The sequence below is a fragment of the Talaromyces amestolkiae genome (genome assembly GCF_001896365.1).
Source record: "Talaromyces amestolkiae strain CIB chromosome Unknown scaffold23.1, whole genome shotgun sequence".
Lineage (NCBI taxonomy): Eukaryota > Fungi > Ascomycota > Eurotiomycetes > Eurotiales > Trichocomaceae > Talaromyces > Talaromyces amestolkiae.
The window spans coordinates 58,503-78,694 of NW_024468059.1; the positions used below are offsets into that span (position 1 = coordinate 58,503).

General features: G+C 46.7%; 7 protein-coding genes across 7 annotated transcripts; 1 reads left to right on the top strand and 6 right to left on the bottom strand.

Moving 5' to 3' along the window:
- Positions 1-41: 41 nt before the first annotated feature.
- BHQ10_009174 (uncharacterized protein) lies at positions 42-1,187 on the top strand (the record flags this gene model as incomplete). The annotated part of the gene is made up of 1 exon (XM_040882061.1): positions 42-1,187. The coding sequence occupies one exon, from the start codon at positions 42-44 to the stop codon at positions 1,185-1,187; it is 1,146 nt and encodes a 381-aa protein (XP_040737676.1).
- Positions 1,188-1,472: 285 nt separating this feature from the next.
- Positions 1,473-2,685, bottom strand: BHQ10_009175 (uncharacterized protein; the record flags this gene model as incomplete). Its single annotated transcript, XM_040882062.1, has 5 exons — positions 1,473-1,768; positions 1,831-2,025; positions 2,082-2,195; positions 2,249-2,389; positions 2,445-2,685. The coding sequence occupies 5 exons, from the start codon at positions 2,683-2,685 to the stop codon at positions 1,473-1,475; spliced, it is 987 nt and encodes a 328-aa protein (XP_040737677.1).
- A 1,773-nt stretch (positions 2,686-4,458) lies between these two features.
- Positions 4,459-5,623, bottom strand: BHQ10_009176 (uncharacterized protein; the record flags this gene model as incomplete). The annotated part of the gene is made up of 2 exons (XM_040882063.1): positions 4,459-5,456; positions 5,503-5,623. 2 exons carry the CDS (start codon positions 5,621-5,623, stop codon positions 4,459-4,461), a joined length of 1,119 nt encoding a protein of 372 aa, XP_040737678.1.
- Positions 5,624-6,285: 662 nt separating this feature from the next.
- Positions 6,286-8,178, bottom strand: BHQ10_009177 (uncharacterized protein; the record flags this gene model as incomplete). Its single annotated transcript, XM_040882064.1, has 3 exons — positions 6,286-6,549; positions 6,642-7,669; positions 7,758-8,178. The coding sequence occupies 3 exons, from the start codon at positions 8,176-8,178 to the stop codon at positions 6,286-6,288; spliced, it is 1,713 nt and encodes a 570-aa protein (XP_040737679.1).
- Positions 8,179-9,554: 1,376 nt separating this feature from the next.
- Positions 9,555-9,989, bottom strand: BHQ10_009178 (uncharacterized protein; the record flags this gene model as incomplete). Its single annotated transcript, XM_040882065.1, has 1 exon — positions 9,555-9,989. One exon carries the CDS (start codon positions 9,987-9,989, stop codon positions 9,555-9,557), a length of 435 nt encoding a protein of 144 aa, XP_040737680.1.
- Positions 9,990-13,623: 3,634 nt separating this feature from the next.
- On the bottom strand, positions 13,624-15,496 carry BHQ10_009179 (uncharacterized protein; the record flags this gene model as incomplete). Its single annotated transcript, XM_040882066.1, has 8 exons — positions 13,624-13,845; positions 13,901-14,007; positions 14,068-14,313; positions 14,369-14,504; positions 14,559-14,716; positions 14,773-14,887; positions 14,937-15,101; positions 15,188-15,496. The coding sequence occupies 8 exons, from the start codon at positions 15,494-15,496 to the stop codon at positions 13,624-13,626; spliced, it is 1,458 nt and encodes a 485-aa protein (XP_040737681.1).
- A 1,673-nt stretch (positions 15,497-17,169) lies between these two features.
- Positions 17,170-18,780, bottom strand: BHQ10_009180 (uncharacterized protein; the record flags this gene model as incomplete). Its single annotated transcript, XM_040882068.1, has 1 exon — positions 17,170-18,780. The coding sequence occupies one exon, from the start codon at positions 18,778-18,780 to the stop codon at positions 17,170-17,172; it is 1,611 nt and encodes a 536-aa protein (XP_040737682.1).
- Positions 18,781-20,192: the final 1,412 nt, after the last annotated feature.

The window sequence follows — 20,192 nt, forward strand, 5'->3', positions numbered from 1 at the left end:
CACTCCCACATCAAAATCATTCCGTCCCAGATACTTCCATCATGGACACAGACTCAGCCATCCTTCCTGAGACGCCTCCGGACTTGCATATCCCAGATTCACAGGTCGCCGTGAAGGTGTCAATCATTGATACTACCAGCTATATGAGCAATTTTCCCATGTGGGCTTTCGTCGATCCGTTGATGCCTGGGCACGAGGAGATGAAAGGCTGCGACTTTTCATTCATCGTTGAACACCCCAAGAGTGGCAACAAGTACGACACGTTGCTCTTTGATCTTGGGGTGCGCAAAGACTGGGAAAACTTACCGACATCCTTCGTCCAAGGTATCAAGGAAGGTGGCTGCAAGATTGAGGTTCAGAAGGACGTTGCCACCATTCTAAAGGAGAATGGACGAGATCTGTCCGAGGTGGGAGGTATCATCTGGTCACACTGGCATTTTGACCATGTCGGTGATGTCCAGACGTTCCCAGATGCGACGGATGTGATCGTTGGACCTGGGTTCAAGAAAGCGCATGTACCTGCCTGGCCCACAGTTCCCGACTCTCACATTGATGAGAAGGCATGGGAAGGTCGCACACTGCGCGAGATTGACTTCGCGGCAGAAGGAAAAGGTCTCAAGATTGGCCAGTTTGATGCTCTTGACTTCTATGGCGACGGAAGCTTCTACCTCCTCAATACCCCCGGTCACACCATCGGCCATCTTTCCGCCCTTGCCCGCACAACGGTTGATCCTCCGACATTCATCTTCATGGGTGGAGATATCGCACACCAGGGAGGAGAGTTTCGGCCGACGCCGTATATGCCTCTACCCGCCGCGATCTCGCCCAACCCGTTCAACCGCACTTTGGCACGTCCAGCCCTTACTTGCCCTGGTGACATTTTCGTTGAGATTCATCACAAGAAGAGCCGCACAGTGCCCTTCTTCGACCCAACCACCGCCGAGGGTTCGTGGCATTACTGTGCCCACCAGGCAAAACGCAGCATTGACAAGCTGACCGAGTTCGATGCTTACGAGAACATCTTCCCTGTCATTGCTCACGACAACAGCCTGTACGGCGCTATCGATGTTTATCCAGAGCCAGCGAATGACTGGTTCGCCAAGGGCTGGAAAGACAAGACCAGATGGGGTTGGCTCAATGAGTTTGACCCAGGCAGTGAGGGACTGGCTAAGGCTAGTCAACAGTGATACTTTAGCGTCTGGTTACATGGGGCATTGTCGTATTTTTTGTCTTCGCGTGATTTTTCGTGGTGGTCTCCTTTCAGTCTGAGAGTCAAATCTTACGTGTATTCGTCCTTGTAGGCACTGGCAAGTTTGCACCCTGCCATGATGAGCTCAGTTTGTCGTTCTGTATTCATCGTTCTTCTGGGCGAGATGAGCTAAATGTGATTAATGAGTTTATATGATGGCACTGGTACAGAATGTTCGAAACAGATGTGCCATTATGCTATACTGTTGGTGAATCTACATTTCTCAGTTTCCAATGGCTTTCGCTGCTTCCTCGTTGTATCTGTCACCCCGTGGTCTCAGCTTATTGATTGTGGCGCGCATTTTCTCTACTTCCTCCTCTGTCAAGTCAATGTCTCTCGAAGCCCAGTTCTCCTCCAGTCGCGATGGGTTCGTGGTACCCGGAATGGCGATCATACCCTGAACAGCCACCCATGCAAGCGCAACCTGCGTCACCGTGCAGCCTCTGCGGTTCGCAAGCTCCTTGAAGCCCTCGCTAATCTTTTTATTTGCGTAGAAGTTCTCGCCTTGGAACTTAGGAACTGGGAAGGACATGTCAGTATGAAATGAGGTGAAACAATAGACAGAGCACCCCCTGACTTACTTTCGCGACGATAGTCCCCCTCCTTAAAGTCTTCAGGCGAGTTGTAGGGAAAGTTCTCGACTAGCCAGCCATGACCGAGGGGACCATAGGAAACGTAAGCGACGTCCAGCTCGCGCGCTGTGTCGATAAGTCCGTCTACCTCATGAAGTGTCTCGAAGGCGGAGTATTCTGCTTGGATAGCATGGATCTTCGCGACTGCAGCAGCGTATCAGGGAGAGCTGTAGAAGATCCAAGTCGTGACAGGGACTTACTGGAATTCGCCTTTCTCAGGGTCGCCGCAGAGCATTCAGAAAGTCCAATGTACTTTGTCTTGCCTTCTTTGCGAAGCGAGTCCAAGGCTGTGATAGACTCTTCTAGAGGGGTATCTAAGATCGAAGAGTCAGCTACAGCGGTGGCGCCAGAAGTACGGGATACTGACGAGGGTCAATGCGGTGGAGGTAGTAGAGATCAGGAGTGAACCCAAGTCGCTCAATGGTGCCCTCGATGTAACTCTTGATATGAGCGGCTTTATTGGTGACAGCGCCGTCCTCAAAAACAGCAACACCGCATTTTGAGGCAACTACAGAACCACGTATTAGCCAGTGCGGGTTGGGCGTGAGACGAACATTGCATACTAAAAAGCTTGTCTCGGCAGTTGTGCTTGCGGATGAAGTCACCGAGGAGTTTCTCATTGACGCCAGCTCGGTAGGATACAGCAGTGTCCCAGAATGTGCATCCTAGCTCCAGGGCCTTCAGAAGAACCGGCTCAGCCTCCTCGTAACTTAGGTTCTTGCCCAATGCGAAGCTAATGCCCATGGCACCAAAGCCAGGCACTGGAACATCCAAGCCATCAACAAAAGAGATCGTCTTGACCATCTTGATGTTGTGTGCAGGGTATTTGCGATTGTATGTCAGATCTTCTAGAAAGATACTTGCGTCACAGATTCCATTTTCACCACAATTGCCCAGCTACTTTAAGGAAGTTGGTAACTTCCGCTAGGCCATTCCCTATCGTTATCGTTATCACAATTGATGCCTACTCTGCCCCGTATCCTATCTATTCTACCGAGCGGCGAATCATTATTGGCGTTGAAGCAACTTATATGCCCACTCTTGCTCCCCGAGAATGCCGGTCGTTCCCCCAGCCCCGCAGCTGAAGCCTCGAACCTGGATTATCGCTCACAACGATTGAAAGTTGGATCGATTAAGCGGATCTATTCGTCGCCGCATGTCTATCAACTAAGTTCGTGAGAGGTATCAAACCTTTAAAATCCACTGAGCGAATTACTTTCACTGTGTTGGTGCTGAGATAACAGGGCCACGTGATATTGCAATGTCCTTTCCAAGTCCCATGGACTCCCATGGGCGGGGGCCGTCGCCCACAGGCAAAAGTCCAATATCAAGTCCTATACGAATGCAAATAATATGAATTTAACAAGCTATGTATCTATTTGATTTGTATAGAACTGATCCATATTTAGGTAATGAATTTAAGATGTACGACTGGGTGGTAAGAGCTAGACCTTCACAAGTCCTATGTTAGACAGCTGTACATGGGTCAATGTACCTTAGGGTTTTGTGTTGGAAATTTCCGTCAACATCCTTTGTATGCGAGTCATGCTTGAATAATCTTTGTATCTAGCTAGCCACTAGGCAGGGGGATATCTAGAGCATGGTCGTCCAAGCTCATTGTGTTTTGAGTCTTTATATATATCAATAGTGGAATTATATGGATATTTATAAGGGCCCAGTAAGGGCCAGTAAGGCCAGGCGACAGCCCTGTGATACTACGGCGGGCTGTTATCTGGCGAAAAAGGTTAAAATATAGGTGATTATTACGAGATTTGATATACAACAGATCTCTGTAATATGACGGTAAGGCTACAGGTAACGCTATAGTAAGGCATGACAGATGACAGTGATATTATAATAATTTCCCATTTCTTTATTAGAACTATGATGTATTTTACGTGTGAATATTAACTTAGATTATAGCTATGAGACGCATTGATACTCCTACATATAAATATACATAACACCCAACATCACATCCAACATCACCACGACCAGCACCACATCTACCACCAATCTCGTACGTACGGAAGCTCATTCGTAGGCTCAATATAGATTCATGCCCTAGATTTGTACGTGAGCGCGCATGTCAACTAGAATGAGGGTTGGGAGGATTCACGCACCAAATTCAATACTAGACTGGGGCCTTGTACGTGAGCGCGCGTGCCTATTCGCGTATTTAGTTTAGCTCCCCAAGGCCTCGTACGTGGGCTCATATCTGTAAATAAGTGCACATTAATAAGATGTAGAATTCGCACACCAAATTCGAGCACCAAATTCGAGCACCAAATTGAGGCCTCATATGTGAGATTTCAATTGGGAAAGGCTATTCCGACGAGCCTTCTACGTGAAGCAAATTGGAATGCGTTTTGATACCTAATAATCTGCTTGATCGCTACGACCACAGGTGTCGGGGCCTGGTGCCATGTGAACTATCACGTACGTCGTACGTAGGATCACCATCACCAGAAGCTCGTATGCCGAGGGAGTAGTTGCTTGGTACCGGTTTTTGATATTGAAGTTCCGACAACATGTCTAAACTAATAACTGCTCAATTTATAGGATCCCTGTCATCGTTTACGTGAGCCTAGCAGCGCCGCCCAATGCCAAAAACTCCTCACTGAATCCCCAATCGTTGTAGCCTTTGCTACTCTTCGGCGTGTAGAAAGTTGAGCGGTCATATTTGACGAGCGGAATGTTCATCTTTACACGGAAGGGCAGATCTGGGTTGCTTGTCCAGTAGCGACCAAATATGATCGCCAGCTTATAGTCCTTGTAAGTCTTATCGGCTGCCGTTTGCGCAGACTCACTATTAAATCCGCCACCGACCATAACCGGCGCTTCCTTGCCCCACGCATGAACAGCAAATGATACATCGTTATCCCCGCCGCAGTCGGCATCATCGTTTCCTCGGATACGTGCCTCGATCAGGTCAAGAAATCCAATATCCAGGTTGCGGAGCTGCTTGACCAGGTAGGTGAAGGTCGGGATAGGATCATCCATCCCCATGCCTATGAAGTCGCTCCACGGGCTTAAGCGTATCGCGACTTTTCTGGATCCGATCTCCTGAGAGATTGCCCTGGTGACCTCAATGGGGAACCTGGCGCGGTTTTCAATGCTGCCACCCCAATGATCTGTCCTCTTATTGGTGACATCTTGGAGAAACTGATCAGGCAAGTATCCACCGCCCCCTTGAATCTCGACGCCATCGAACCCGGCCTCAATAGCGTTTCTCGCAGCAATGCGATGGTCCTCGATCACTTCTTGGATCTCCTCCTCAGACATCTCTTCAGGAAATGGATGATCTGGGGAGCTCGCTACGGGGCTGGGGCCGAGAAGCTTCAGACCCAGCTCGCGCCGGAGAGCGGGGTTGCTCGCACGACCTAGGACCCAAAACTGGCACCAGATGTAAGATCCTTTGGCATGGACAGCGTCAGTGATCTCGCGCCAGGCGGCAATCTGGGAGCTGGACCAGATTCCTGGGACATTCTTTATTCCAATACTTCGCTGAGAAATTTGCGTGCCTTCGGTAATGAGAAGAGTCCCGGGCACAGAAGCTCGCTGAGTGTAGTACTCTAAAGGGTGGTCAGAATAATCGCATGAAAACTTAACCGAACACACCTTTCATGATGTCCGTAGGAACATAATCATCATCGGCACGGAAACGGGTGAGAGGCGCCATGACCATGCGATGCTGGAGATGGCAGCCAGCCACCTCTAGAGGCTGGAAGAGCTTCGACATCTTGCTTGGGATAAATTCAGATACAGTGAGTGACTTGAGATTAAGGTTTTTGGACAAGATATCTATACATGGTCAAAGGATGAAAACAGCTATAGAGAAGGAGCATCGGCAAATGCCCTATTCCCGCACGATACCCGATCTCTCCCCAAATCCCGAAAAATCACAAATATTTCGAAACGCGTTAGATCAACCGATTAAGGCTCATATGAGCCCATACTTGGAGCATTATTCTCTGTACAGCTACAAGAAAAGTCTAATATTAGCCCAATAATAAGCAATCATAGCATTTAATTATTCAATCTATTAAGATGTTTTCGCGGCATGGTTGTTASGAGCCAGTCCCGCCTTACGTAACGCTATAGGTTCATGCTCTGGTAGACAGCATACATAAAGAAGGAAAGGGAGGAAAGAAAGAAGAATAGAAGATTCTCCTAGCGTATACTATGTAGTATGGTTAATATAGGGGTAAAGTAAACCTCGAATACTGCTCTGTGGGTTGAATTGAAGCAACCAATGAAGCAATACTATTCTGCCAGTATCAGGCGGTGCGTCATGAGCCAAAATTTATTCTCAAGCTCAAGGCTTCATCTCTATTTTTTTTCCCTCGATATTGATTACCAAGGACGCGAGGGACGGAGAGCATACATCGATTATCCTCCAGCTCAATCCATCTTCTTCAATGCCTCATCCATCGCCGCCCTCCACTTCTGCGCGTTGCTGCTAATAAGCCAGATACCCAAGAACCCCAACAGCAAGCAAATAACACACAGTGTCGTCATCATATAGCCCACACCCACMCCCTCGATCCAAGGCGCGGCAACTATAGTCCCGCCGCAACTCAAGATATTTCGGACAAAGTTATTGACAGCGACGCCGGCAGAACTACGTTTGTGGACAAATTCCGTGAGCATGGTTGTGCTGAGGGTCTGGATGAAAGATGTTAGCATGAAAAGTTTCAAGGACTGCAATGACGGCGCATTCTGAACGACAGACATAAAGAGAGAGTTTCTGGACTTACAAACTGAAGCATCGAAGAGAACCCGAAGATGAAAAGCGCACTGATAGGCACCATATACTGCACTCTATAATACATTGACCATCCAAACCACAACAATGAAAGCGGATATATGGCATTCGCTACCCAAGCATTCTCCTTCATCCGATCTTCCGGTAGGTAAATAAGCTTCCCTTGCGTATCATATCTCTCGGCCTTGCGAGCCTCCCTTGCCATAATCGAATCCATCCAGCGACCACCGACCATTGACGAGGCGACGTATCCCAGCCCGGTAGCCATATATGTCACTCCTACGGTCGTTTCGTTGAAGTTGTACGGAGGGCGAGCAAAGCCGTATTGGATGACAATGTTAAGGACGTATACGGAGCTAAAGGTGATGGCGGCGATCAATACTGTGAGAAACACGGGTGGGAAGCGTAGGAGTAGGAGAACGCTCAGAGGTTCGATTAGGTAGTGATTGAGTGACGTCGTGAACTTCTTCCTCTTGACCCTGATAGACTCCCGAGTGGACATGCGTGTGAGCTGGTGGGTCATGGCAGGCTCGTTCTTGCGAGCTAACGTCTCCGGAAGCAGGAAGAAGATCGCCACAATAATGGCAAAGCCGTAGATGGTCAGGAACCACATGGTTGATCGCCAGCCCAAGTACTGCGTCAAAACACCACCAAGGAGCGGACCAAAGAGGGGCCCAAGCATAGGTCCTAAGTAGAAGAGAGACATAGCGCGGCCTCGGTCATGGGATTCCCAAATGTCAGCGATGGTACCTGCACCAATGACCTGCACACTGGCTGAAGCGCCTCCGGCCAAGAGACGGAAAATGATAAGCATGGGCGCATTGGTGCTGACAGCACAGAGGATGGAGAATACGATGAATAGGGCGAAGGAGAGGAGGTAGATACTGCGGCGGCCAAACTGCTCGGAAAATGCTGACCACCAGATAGGGAAGATAGACATGGAGAGCATGTACAAGGCGACGGACATATTGATGATGGTCTCGGAAGTGTCAAGCTCGTCAACTAGAGCACCAAGGGCGGCTGCGAAGACAGGTCAGTCAGGTTATTCAACCGGTCATCGAGGATGAGACAGTTCTCGTTAATAGGCTAAGCGCAGAAGTGTGCATACGGTAGAAGATGGATGAACCCATAGGTGCTACAGCTGTTGCCAAAGAGACGGTGGCCGTGATACCCCATTTTGTGGATTTGTGGTAGTCATACGGGTTATTGACTTCGGGTATGATCGCGAAGCGTCCAAGGATCCCACGCCGCTTGGAGCGCTGGACAATAGACAGCGGGTGGGAGCGAGTAGATGGAGTCCGTGACTGACTGCGGGACTGAATATTGTCGGTGCAAGCTAACTCATCACCTATCTTCCCCGAAGGTTCACCAGTAACGCTTGCGTAAATGGTTTCAATGTCGCTCTGACCTCGGGTAGCATTCATCTCGTGATTCAGTTTCAGATTCGAAGTCGTGGTTGTATCTGAGTGGACGGATAGCGGACTCTGATGTTCACAGGCCTTTTCGGCATCCAAGTCACCGACAGCCATCGCAAAGCCTTGATATTGGAGAACTGACTTGGGCGTCCGTTCACATCTAAGCTCGAGTAATAATGAAACTAAGTTGGAAGTTTTGAACTAATGTTACCGTCAGGGCCTACTAAGGAGCTCAATGTCCTAGCGGCAGCATCTCGCCATCTAATCTAGAGGTCGTTCTTTTTCCTTGGAAGGGGCTTGTACAAGAAAGTAATTGATGAAGAATAAAAATCGGTTGTCTAGTCAGAAATATGGGAATGTGAGTGGTGCAGAAGTCCCATGCCTACAGATGATTCGAGGAAAGCGTCGTGTCAGCTTGGGCAGGATTACGGCTCGTCAGTCCGGGGAAAGAACGGTCACGGCCCGGCTGCCGGAATCATACTTCGTATAATATCGGCCGACACGTCAGAAATACGGTAGAGAAGGGCCCAGGTTAATCCAGGTGCATCTCTGCCACTTCTCGTAGGATTGTTGATATGGAGAGAATAAAGATTTATCTCAAGAAGGCAAGGTCAGGCACGGGTTAGGTTTAACAGTCATATGGTCGGGAGTCAAATGAAGCATGCCCAAAGTCTGAAGCCCACTCATGTCCTGCACGCGTTAAGTAGCGGTAGCTAGTTACATTAAACTCTTCCTCAAGTAAGCGGGAGTCTATCTCTTCTTAAAGTGACCTAGAAGACTTAAATTCCATTATCTTCTTGAAATACTTTCAAAGCTTATATAGAGTTCAAGGCTACTACCTCTATTCCCAGGCTCAGAGCTTCACTAGTTACTCTTCATCACACTTACAGCAAAGGATCACTGCCATCAGTCCAAAGAGTAGATTTATTAAATCCTACTCAGCACTCTCTTCTAAAGAGCCGCTTATATCTCATAAATCACTAGTCTAGTAGCTAAATTAACACCGTTTATTGATAGTTTCACCTTATAGCTAGATATATTACCCCTATTCTCTCTATATTTAGCACTGAAGAATATTGTCTCTAGCTATAGATGCATAAAGATGCTTGCCAAGAAGTAGTCCTTCAATATCCGCAAAGATCTCTATGAATGGGGAATAATCAACGTTTTTTCACCATACCTAGCATCCATGTCCTCAACATCCTCTCTAATGAGTCAAGAAAAGACAGAGATAGAAAGATATGACTAAGTTAATCCTATATCTTAGAAGACAAATAACTAAGAGTCAAAAAGCCTACGCATGCCTTTGCAAAAAACACTCAAAGCATGTGTATACGCGCTAACATCAATACTCTCCAAATCAACGTATTATCCGGATTGAAAAACTGCTCGCATTCAGATATAATGATTGTTAGCAGCCAAGCTGCCTGGTGTAAACCCGGTACTACAATACAAGAAGAATTGTTACATGAGATACCCCCAGATGTGAGCTAGAAGAAAAGTTCCAAAGCCGCCTTGGCTGTCATCCCCAAAAGCGCAAAGGAGCTCGCAGCGAAAATCGGGAAGCGGATACCAGGGTTATTCGTCGACACATGAATTAAGCTGTGCAGGACTCGCAGACCAACGTAAGCCCATGCCAAGCTAACGGTCGTCTTGTCCTTGATATTCAAGAAGGTCAACGCAAGCACTACTGCGTAGTATTGGGTGGGTTGCTCTTGTAAGTTGTTGAAGTTGTCCGCCGCCCAGTTCACAAAAGGAGGCAATTTCTCTGCCTTTTGCTTCTTGACAGTAGCTGGATCGAAAGTAACGCCGTACTTCTTGAGCGCTGGGATTCTGCGTTTGTATAGGAGACCTTCCATGGCGAAAACCCAACCATTGAGGGCGACCAGGGGTCCAAGGAGCGGCTTGTCGATGAGTTGCGACATGGTGACTGATGAGTGGGAGTAAGATGTTGTGTGAGATCAAGGAGGGATTTCGCGAGATAACGTGATGACTGCTTATTACGATTTTATCTCGACGCGAGCAAAGTGGCTTTTATTTCCCCTCACTTTTTTTTTCTCTCCTTTTTCTTCAAGATTCGCTATTAGTAAGCAGAGGTGAGGATAACGTCATGACTACTTTATACGGTTTCATCTCGACGTACGCAGATTAACTTTTTCATTCTCTCTCCCTTTCGAGACTCCGTGGTTGATTGATTGGTTGGTTGGTCGTCAGGGCCTGAGGCCTCGGGGAATCATCGGGTAGACGGGGAACATGAAGACCCTGCAAGTCCCATCGGCCCACTTGACGCAAGTGGCACATCTACCGTGAACTATATCGACTTTGGCGACAAATTTCATATATTACTAATTTTATTTTTCCACACTCTACACTACATACGTTCATTGGCTAATAGACCAAGTTTACCTAATTTTAATTACTACATAGAAACCTATAGAGACTTAATAGAGTTTTGTACGAAACCTTATATACGGGCCTATATAAAGGCTCATATACAGGGTTCGTGGAATGTAGCCGTGTCTCCCCGTCGAAGCCGGGACTCATGACATCTATGGCAACGATCGGACTGGCGAGCGAAGGCAAATTGAGTGGTTAGATCAGCCCGGTTCCGTTCAGGAAAAGTCGTGGAATATTTAGCAACTTCATGTTTCGTCAATTGGAGCAACTGGTCGCCCACAAACGGGAATATGACCAAGGGTTGAAGTATCACATATACCAACATTCATTTGTGAGTTATGTACTTCACTTCATCATGCTTCTCATTGGCAAGGTAAGGTGGAATGCTTTGCATGTAATCGGGATGGAAGTACGTAGCACTAGAATTAGATGGATGACTAGGACAGACACGTGACTTGTCGTCTGGAAAGAAGTCTCTGAGAAATCCGTTTGGCGGGTAAGACATTGCTTAACGTTTACGATATTACATCGAGGACGGTCGACCGTGTAATAGCTTGCATAGGATAAACATACCGCTCCTTTTCCGGCTTGCAAAACTAAGAGCGAGCAAAGACAATACAAGCAAGTTCTGCGCACCAAATCTTTGATGACATTGAGCTTGTTGTGCTAATACACCTCAAAAAATTATTACCTGCTGACCTCTCGATTTTACCATTATGACAAAAAACAGCTGAGATTGAGAATCAAATCTCAGATCTGAATATTACAGTCAGTCGGAATAGGCAATCGATGACTTTTTACTTGGCGAATGATGTAGGAAGCGTAGTAACTAATCCAAGTAGCATTCCGCTAACTATATGAAGATTGTGCTATCGGCATTGAAGGCATTCCGTGACAGGCAACCGCACTCATGTGAGCTGCCACTTTGGCTTGAGGAATGGATACATGCCGCTAAGGAGGATCACTCGTGGATGATCACGAAAAGAATGATTTGCCAGTTTCAGACGCTTGCGGACAAGGGTCTTGATGAGAGGGGAGTGGTGTGAAAGAACCTTTTCGATAGCTCTGTACGGGCGCCGGAACTTCTTACCCAACGTAGCTCAACCTAGGGCTCTAAGCTCTAGGTATTAATACTTCGTAGTAGATATTACAATAACCTAAAAAGGGGCCTATATTGTTGACTGATTTCCCCGCTTTTGACTAAGACATATACAGTAATCTATCAGCTCTCAAGGCTGAGCGAGGTAAATTCGAATTACGATAGCCCCCAACTGGCATTTTTCGACTGGTGGTGCCGCTGTGACAGGACGCTCTCGCAACTTGTACATAGTACGGATGTAGGCCAAATTATGCTTGTTATGCGTTCATTGGATTTTTCATCACAATAATATTGTTAAGAAAGCAAAAGAGGACCCCACATAGCTACGCACCACTCATAGATGATAAAAGAGTACATAGTAAGCACTAACTATCGTTAATATACTACGTAGTGATTGAAAGACTGTCTGTCAGCATCGGATAACTAGACCTAAAAAAAGTACATAAATAACGAAGACTTCCCCATGATAATGGAAAACTAGTTATCAATTAATCAAGACCGCTCAATCATTTCGAGTAAAAGATTGATCAGTACACTTCCTCTATACTTCCAGCGCCTATATTCTTATAACTTCCTGAAGACCAGAATTATGGCTATTACTTATTTCTCTCTTATGGCTCTCACCACTATAGCAGCAGCTGCCACGTTAGGGGAGTGGTCTATCTTCTGCGGCGACTCTGTAAGTCCTAATATAATCTTACTGTATTTCTATTAAACTGAACTATCTTATCATCTAGTGCTCAGACGGCACGCTCGTGGCTTCCGGCTCTGTGGGGTCGGATACTTGCGTAAACTTGGGCGGCAGTTATGATTATTGCTATGTTCAAACTGAAGACGAGATATACACGGATTTTTGGCTGGCATATCTTTGGCAGAACGCTGGCTGTCTGGTGGATAATGACGAAGAGGGATATCGTGAGAGCAACAGTATCACTAATGGCTCATGCACGCCTGCTGGCCCCTGGCTCCGGTATCAGGTGGTTGAAAATGCTTGAAGAATTGTATTGAAAAGTCTTCTGGTTTTCTCTCGCTTTACTCTAAAGATTTCAGGGCTCCGATATATCAGATTCATATGGGTTTGGCAAGATGTGCACATTCCCGCTCTTTTATATGGGTTTTGTTTGGCATATCATGTACTGCTCTATGGTAATATATTCATACATTTAAAGCTCTTTTTGCTTTAATTTAAAGTCAGTGCTGAGTAGATTGAAAAGTTAAATGACTATATGGTGAATGTTAGAAAGGTCTCCAGAGCCAAATGGCTTGGGAGACTCAATTCCACAATGCCTGTAACCACACATCGCTCTGTAACTACAAGAGGGACTAAACTGCAATACGTTACTTCATGCTTGGAAAACGGATGGATGTCTATGAGCTCCCACAGGAACATTGGCAGGTGAATATGTGAGTCTTGAGGCATCTTTCATCGTATATCATTCCGTGACCCATCAGTCAGTCAGACTCATCTTACGTTGATTTCAGGTAAGTAGAGTGATTTCGCCATTTCGACGGATTTTGTGAAGGGAAGAGCAATGTGCTAATAATAACTCCTATCCGTGGCCTATGCACAGCAAACAGAGGACAAGTAGTTATTCAAGTATTTAGATATGTCATTTCCGAAAATTGTCATACTTGAACAAATGTTGAGTGAGAGATGACGCTCCAACAATGTTCACAAGCCGAGTCACACAACTTCTCACAAGCCTTTGGAAACGGTTATTGGACGTTTTCAAATTGATTGAGCCGATCCAAAACGTATAGTCTCATTGGGTAGTTATAATATAGTATAGTTCAGAATGGTGGGTTTGGTGGTGTACCTGGACCAGTCAAAACTCTCCGTATTGCACAAAACGCGCAATCGCTGGGGTTATCAATCGAACCGAATGGGGTGATCGGGTACTGGTAGTTGGTACTATACCTAACTAGCTGTAGTAGGTACATCAATTAAACTACCACACTGCCTTTAATAACTCAAACTCTACGTACAACCGTCTTATTAATTCCAAAGTGAAGTTGTAGGCCGATTATCGAAGGAGACGTGAAGCTTGAGCTCAGATATACCCCTAAAAGCCGAGGATTTTATTGACTTCTTCTTCAAGTTTCCTTGATCTCTCATCCTTACCCTGAAGTCTGACAGGGCTTAATCCCATGGCAACTTTGCCTGCTTCACATTGAATATCCTCGTTTGTAGCTCGATCGGAATACCCTGACTCTCCAAGACCACCTGGAAAATCTGGTGGAGGAATTCCTTTCAAGAAAGCCTCTTTTTGTTGTGCGACATATCGCTTTGTGATGTTAGTGACAATTATGCGCATTTAGAATTCGAAAATGTTCTCTTACCATATTATTAGGGGTCAATGGAACAGATGGAATGTAAAACACACAAGCATCAATATCGCCTGTGTTGTCCATCTCTGTTCCATGAATGGTATCAGCACTCCAGAAAACTAGTCCTACCCGTTAGCTTCATCCGCTTAATCCGCTTTATGGGAAGGGGATAGACCCACCTGTATCACCAGGCTCCACAGTCGGATAGGGAATCATAGTTTCAGTCAGTCTCAAATGAGGATGGTGTGCGGGAGTGTGCTCTTGTGCAGTTCCCGGATTGGCACCATGAAGATAAATGTTGCCCTCCTCATCATCAAGAGAAAACTTCCATCCGTCTAAAGAATCTTTCCGGGTGGGTTTAAAGAAGGGCCGAAGCAACCAATAAGCAGTGCTGGGTTGCAAAATAGGGTGAACGACGAGAGTACCTGATGTCACAAGTGGTCAGCATCGGGTGAGACGCCAAATTCCGGATTGACTTACCTTGCTGAGGTCCATGGCGCGATAGTCCGAGCCAGCTTTGGAAGCTTCGGAAGACCGAGCAACCTCCTGGTCCATCATACATGTTCATATCAGCGTCAAGGCGGCCAGTGATATCCCATGGGTCGTACTCTTGCCACTGTCGTGATGTTAGTTCTCAGTTTTAGAGAAGTAGTGTAGACAATCGACACACCTGTCCTTGAAATATCTTTCGATATGTATGATTATAAGCTGGATCTTCCCATCTTTCCACTCCTCCACCATCAACGTGAGGCGGGAGTCCAAAATGCTTATCGCCAGGTGGGCGAATTTGAACACGATCGCAGTAGGTGAGCGGGACGGTGAGATCAACTTTAAGAAGAGTGGTCAGTAAACGCCCACAGGTTACCTCATGTGCATGATATTACCCTTTTGATCTGCATCGGCAGAATAGAGCTGATTCATCCACGATTGTGTGGCAAGCATATTGGGATGCGACCTCGCTTTCACTTGTGAAGGACTCCAATAAGATTCGTAGATAACCTAAAACAAGGTAAGCTTCAGATTATGAAGATTGGTGATCAAGCATCACCTTCTTATCCGAAGTAGACGGAAAGCCTTTGAAAGGTCGAGATGTCAGGTATTGTCGAACATCAGCGAGAAGCGCTTCTGTGACATCTTTGCCCACAACACCTCTGATAACAGCAACACCAGTCCGTCGGATGGCAGTAACATCATCTGGAGATACATTCCCAGCCTGAACGTCAGAAAATTTTATCTGAGGAATGATCTACTTCTTTTAGTATATTGCATGATCTCAGCTGATTTATGAAATATACGTACCGCCTCTCGTTTGGTAGCGACTTCCTCAGTTCGGATTTTCAGAACCTCAACAAGCTCATCCCATGACTTTTGAATCTGTTCTTCAAATCCGGTGGTCAGGTTACGCTTCAGGTCCCGGAAACCTTCAGGCAGTGGAGAACTCTTTCTACCGGAGAAAGTTGAGAATACAGAGGAAATATCCCCCTCTTTTTTGTCTTTGCGAGCGATCTGCGACGTTTCAGTCGCCATCAACCGCTTCAGTGTTCCTGCGCATTTTCCTGCGCGGAAGGTAGGGCATTTCAAGCAATCGGAAGACACGCTCCTAAACATGATGATACTCGAACTGTGTAATGTTGTATAACCCTGCATATGGACAGATTCCAAACATCTTGCTTCCCGCCTAAGGTTTATATATCATATCTTGCGGCATCTTACCTGGAAGACGTGTATGTCATAAGAACCAATGATCAACCAGGATTTAATCATAAAAAACCCAGATCTAGAAGCTCGCTGTCGCTGTTGTCCCAGATTGCGGCATCTAGCCCGATGGAGCAGTATTCCGGCCTGTGGTGAAAGCGGACGAGCCTAACTAGGCAATTTACCGCAAATATAGATGAGAGAGTCTCACCAATCTATGAAGCTCCGGACTTTTGGAAATTATTTAGACGTATCACTCAACACTGGAGGTACTCATAGCGCACAGGTCGCGGGTCAACCCCTCTCCACTCCGTTTATATGATTCGTCCCAATCACAGCATGGTATCCGTAATTCATTATGAATTTAAACGCTGACTTATTTCTGAAACATAATTAGCTATTACTTGTTGTCTCTGCAAAGTGATCCAGGGCGTAACTAGTATTCGTGTCTTCGGTGAAGATCATCGTGGAAAGCATGAAGAACCTTGCTGCCAGAGTCTTCCCCGACTTAGTTCACTGATTCTTCCCTATTAAAACATGCAGCTATTGCGGTGGCAACAACGACACTTCTTTTCAGCCGTGACATTGCAACTGCCATATCGATTATATTTAAAAGCTTTATCTTTCATAACCGTATTTTACAGTAGGTGGGCACAATTACTGCTACTCGCCCACCCGAAATAGTAGAATAGATGTTATACATAAGAAAGCATCAAGAGCAATAAATCCAATCCAAACTTTGCCCAATAACAAGAGACTCATCATTGATAAGGTTTACTGAGAATATTACTAAATTAGATATTTTATAACGCACTTGCTGGTGTAGCACTGCTCTTGGGCTTATTGATTAGTAAGTAGGTCCTTTCTGAAGAGCACAAGCTTTACAAGACAGGTGTCGTTACGATGGGAAAATTCATTGACTGTAGGAAGAAGAGAAGAAGAAGTCAAAGCACGAGAAATGGACAATTTCATATCTAGTCTCTTGCGCGACTTGCTAGGCCAAATTGTGTACAATACTTTGGATAGCTCCATTTTCCCACTTTGTCCACGCATTATATCTCGTGGCTGCTCCCAATCTACTGCAAGGAAAAGTTATACATGCATTATTGAACAGATTGTCGCAAGTAGCCTTTTCAAGGCATGTGGTGAAAGTAGAGCTATAAAGGTAATATTTCAGGTTGGTATTGCCAATTTTTAAGCATATACTTCTACAGCACATTTCCGCTACAAGAGGGAAGGAAACTGCCAACGCCAATTGGAAAGTAGATAACGATGCCCAGCTAGTGCTGAGAAGATACAACATTGTAAGAAAAAACAAAACATCTCATTTTCAACCATCTATACTCTTATCAGCTGTGTCTATAATTCTAAGCCAGAACCAGGATCCACTCCTCAAACAAAGAAATAATATCTACAAGAATCTACAGATGGCCATGCACCTGACTAAACAAAATCTCACAAAAAGCGCAACCTAAAGACACAATGCCTCATGGCAAGCCAAAAAGGCTATTGTCGGGTATACTCAATAGGTTCCAAAACACAGTTTACAAACTCATGGCTCATCCACTCTTCTCTCTCCAAGAGATTTAGTTGGATGCGCTGGCATGCTCAGGACTGCTGCTCCCGCCACCGATCTCTACCTTCTCGTTATCAGACGCCGAGCTGTGATCCGAGGCGCCAAGACCTAGATCAAAGAGGTGATGTTGAATTTCTTCGTGGCTGAGCTTGGGTAGCTCTTGAGCGACCTGGAAGGGCCATTTCTTCTCGACGTGGGCCTTGGCGAAGATGATATCAACCTCTTCCAAATCACGACCAGCGGTTTCGACGTAGAAGAAATAAGCAAAAGGAATTGCAGTAAAGTTGATCGCAGCAAAGAAAAGATAAATACCCCAAGCACTTTTGTTGGAGAAGACCGGGGTAAACATGACGACGGCAAAGTTGCAAATCCAGTTGACGCAAGTCGAAGCAGAAGCTGCCATGGTACGGGTGCGGAGAGGGTTAATCTCAGGGGGGTAGATCCAGGGCAGAGGTAGGGTGGTGAAGGCAAAGAAGACGATAAACAAGAAGATGCCTACTACAGCACCCTTAGCATTCTGCTCATTGTCGTCAATCAGGCAGCCCATGGTAATGATGAAACTGAGACCCTGGCCTAAAAATCCGATCAAAAATAGATTTCGGCGACCAACCTTCTCAACCATGAAGAAAGAGGGGATGGTAGCAAGTGCATAGACAGTAGCGAAAACACCGCCCAGAACCAGAGGGAGTTTGCCAGTCATGTGTAGGTTGTTCTTGAACAAAAGTGTGGAATAGTAGATAGCGGCGTTACAACCAGTGAACTGCTGAAAGAACTGACCAGAGCACCCGATCATCATGCGTTGAAATTCCTGGGTCTTGCCGAAAGTAAAAAGAGTACTCCAACCTCCTGCCTCAGCACCCTGAAGGGCCTTTAGGTCAGCCTGCATGAGGTTAAAATCTCTTAGCACGTCTTCAGCATCCTCAGTACTGTCGTTTAGTTGGGCCAGAACGTGGAGTGCCTCCTTGGTTTTGCCGTGCATGATGAACCAACGAGGTGACTCCGGCAGCATCAAAGCACCAATAACGACAAGGATAGCGAAGAGGATCTGGAAAGCAACGGGGAAGCGCCACTGGACTGAGCTTTCGACGTAAGAAAGACCGAAATCGATCCAGTAGGCGATGAAGGTACCGACGGCAATGATAGCGCCCTCGAAGCACACGAGGAAGCCACGGTTGTGGGCACGGGAACATTCAGATTGCCACACGGGAATAGTTGCAGTGTCCATGCCGTTTCCAACGCCAGAAATGACACGGCCGACAACAAACTGCCCCAAACCCCAGTGGGGCTGGAAAGAACAGGTCGAAATCACCGTTCCCAGAACCATTAGGAGACCACCAGCAACGAGGATGGGAGTGCGTCCGATGCGTTGACCGAAGCAAAGGGTGAATATAGCACCAAAGAAACATCCAATCTCGTAAGAGGAAGTGACGCCACCTTGCAAGACCGAGACATGCGTGGAGGTGCCATCGAGGACGGGGAATTCGGCCACGAACTGGTCACCGGAGATGATACCAGACATCAGACCTTGGTCGTAGCCAAATAAAGAGAAGCCGATGACGGAGGTGATAGTGATGGCCAGATGAAGGCTCTTGCCTCGGAGGCCGGACGTAGTTGTCCACATTTTGTTTCTATTTTCAACTTTTTTTGAGGCTCTATTCTTTCGCCGACGGCTAGGGAACGATCATGAGAGGGAAAAGAATGAAGTAGAAAAGAAACAAGAAAAATGTGGGAGACAATACGGGGAATGCGGGCATAGATATAAGGGCACCTTCGGGAAGGCTTTTGCGGGCATTCCGAGCAAGACATCGCTGGCCCACAGCTAAGAACCTACAGGCGGGGCATGACGACATGTATGAAGGGTAACAACATGAGATGCATGTGCCTGCCCCTTTCGGGTGCTGCCATGTGGTGCTTGTGGGTGTTGTGATGAGCAAATACTGCCAATTAGAGAGCAAGTGTAAAAAGATTTTCCAGTTTCGCCAGGCTCGATGACCAACGTACAGGTACCACCAATCAATGTCAACATACAAACAGGCCGATCATGCTCATAGCCCTATGAAAGTTGATAGCGACGTGGGACCGTCCCCAGTATTCTCCAGCAGCGGGGTGGCGCAAGCCACCATCCGCGGAGTCAGAGGTTTTACTGGTTCATTCTCCATGCTAAAGAACTCAATGTTCACATCGTTTTCAGCCAACCTCCCACAGAGCCCGGTGTAGCATATCCGAGCCAATGAGGACCACGGCATCTTGGAACGGCTCTTGGCTGAATCTCGCTGTGCCCGCACCGACAAGAGGCCCGGTCGTAAGGAAATTTGTATGTACCCACGTAATTTCTGAACGTTGCCTTGGGGGTGGGGGCGCAAGAAGGCCGTTTTCAACTTTTCATCGTAGGGTTATTCCGATCAGCTATCATCCCGCAAAAAGTGTTACGTACTGTTCAATTACTCCGTAGAATGATGCGCAGTTTTTGCACTCGGGATCGGCAAGGCCTAGCGGACTGAGATGGGAACATTGAAGAAAAGAAGAAGGCACCATAACAAAGACGCCGCACAGCCTAGTTAGCAGTGGTGTTTGTAGTAATAACTGTGCTAGGTGCTAGTATACTTTGTAACGTAGCAGAGTGTAGTTATCCCCACCTGCAGCAAGCCCGGTACGTAATGCAGAAAATTCTGAGCGGCAAACCTCGGCTTACTTTCCGCGCTCGGAACGAGGGACCGCTTAGGTAAGCGCCGCGGAGCAAATCAGATCGATTACGTAGTATTACTAACATTAACTCACCCGAGCCGAGAGAAGACAATCCGATGGTCGTAGGAACAGTGTGCTCCGTATGTGCCTCCTCCGTCGGGAACTGAAAAGAAACCGTATTCGAATGGCCGGGTATTGCTAACTAGCTGCGTCACTACGAATTGAATGCTTCACTGAGCCGTGGAATCAGTGTCAAGAGGCTTAATACTTCGCAGGAGCGTGGCAGATAGGGTTGAAAGTCTCCTCCACAGTGGCGGCGCCGCTGAGTCATGGCCTGGGGCATTTCAC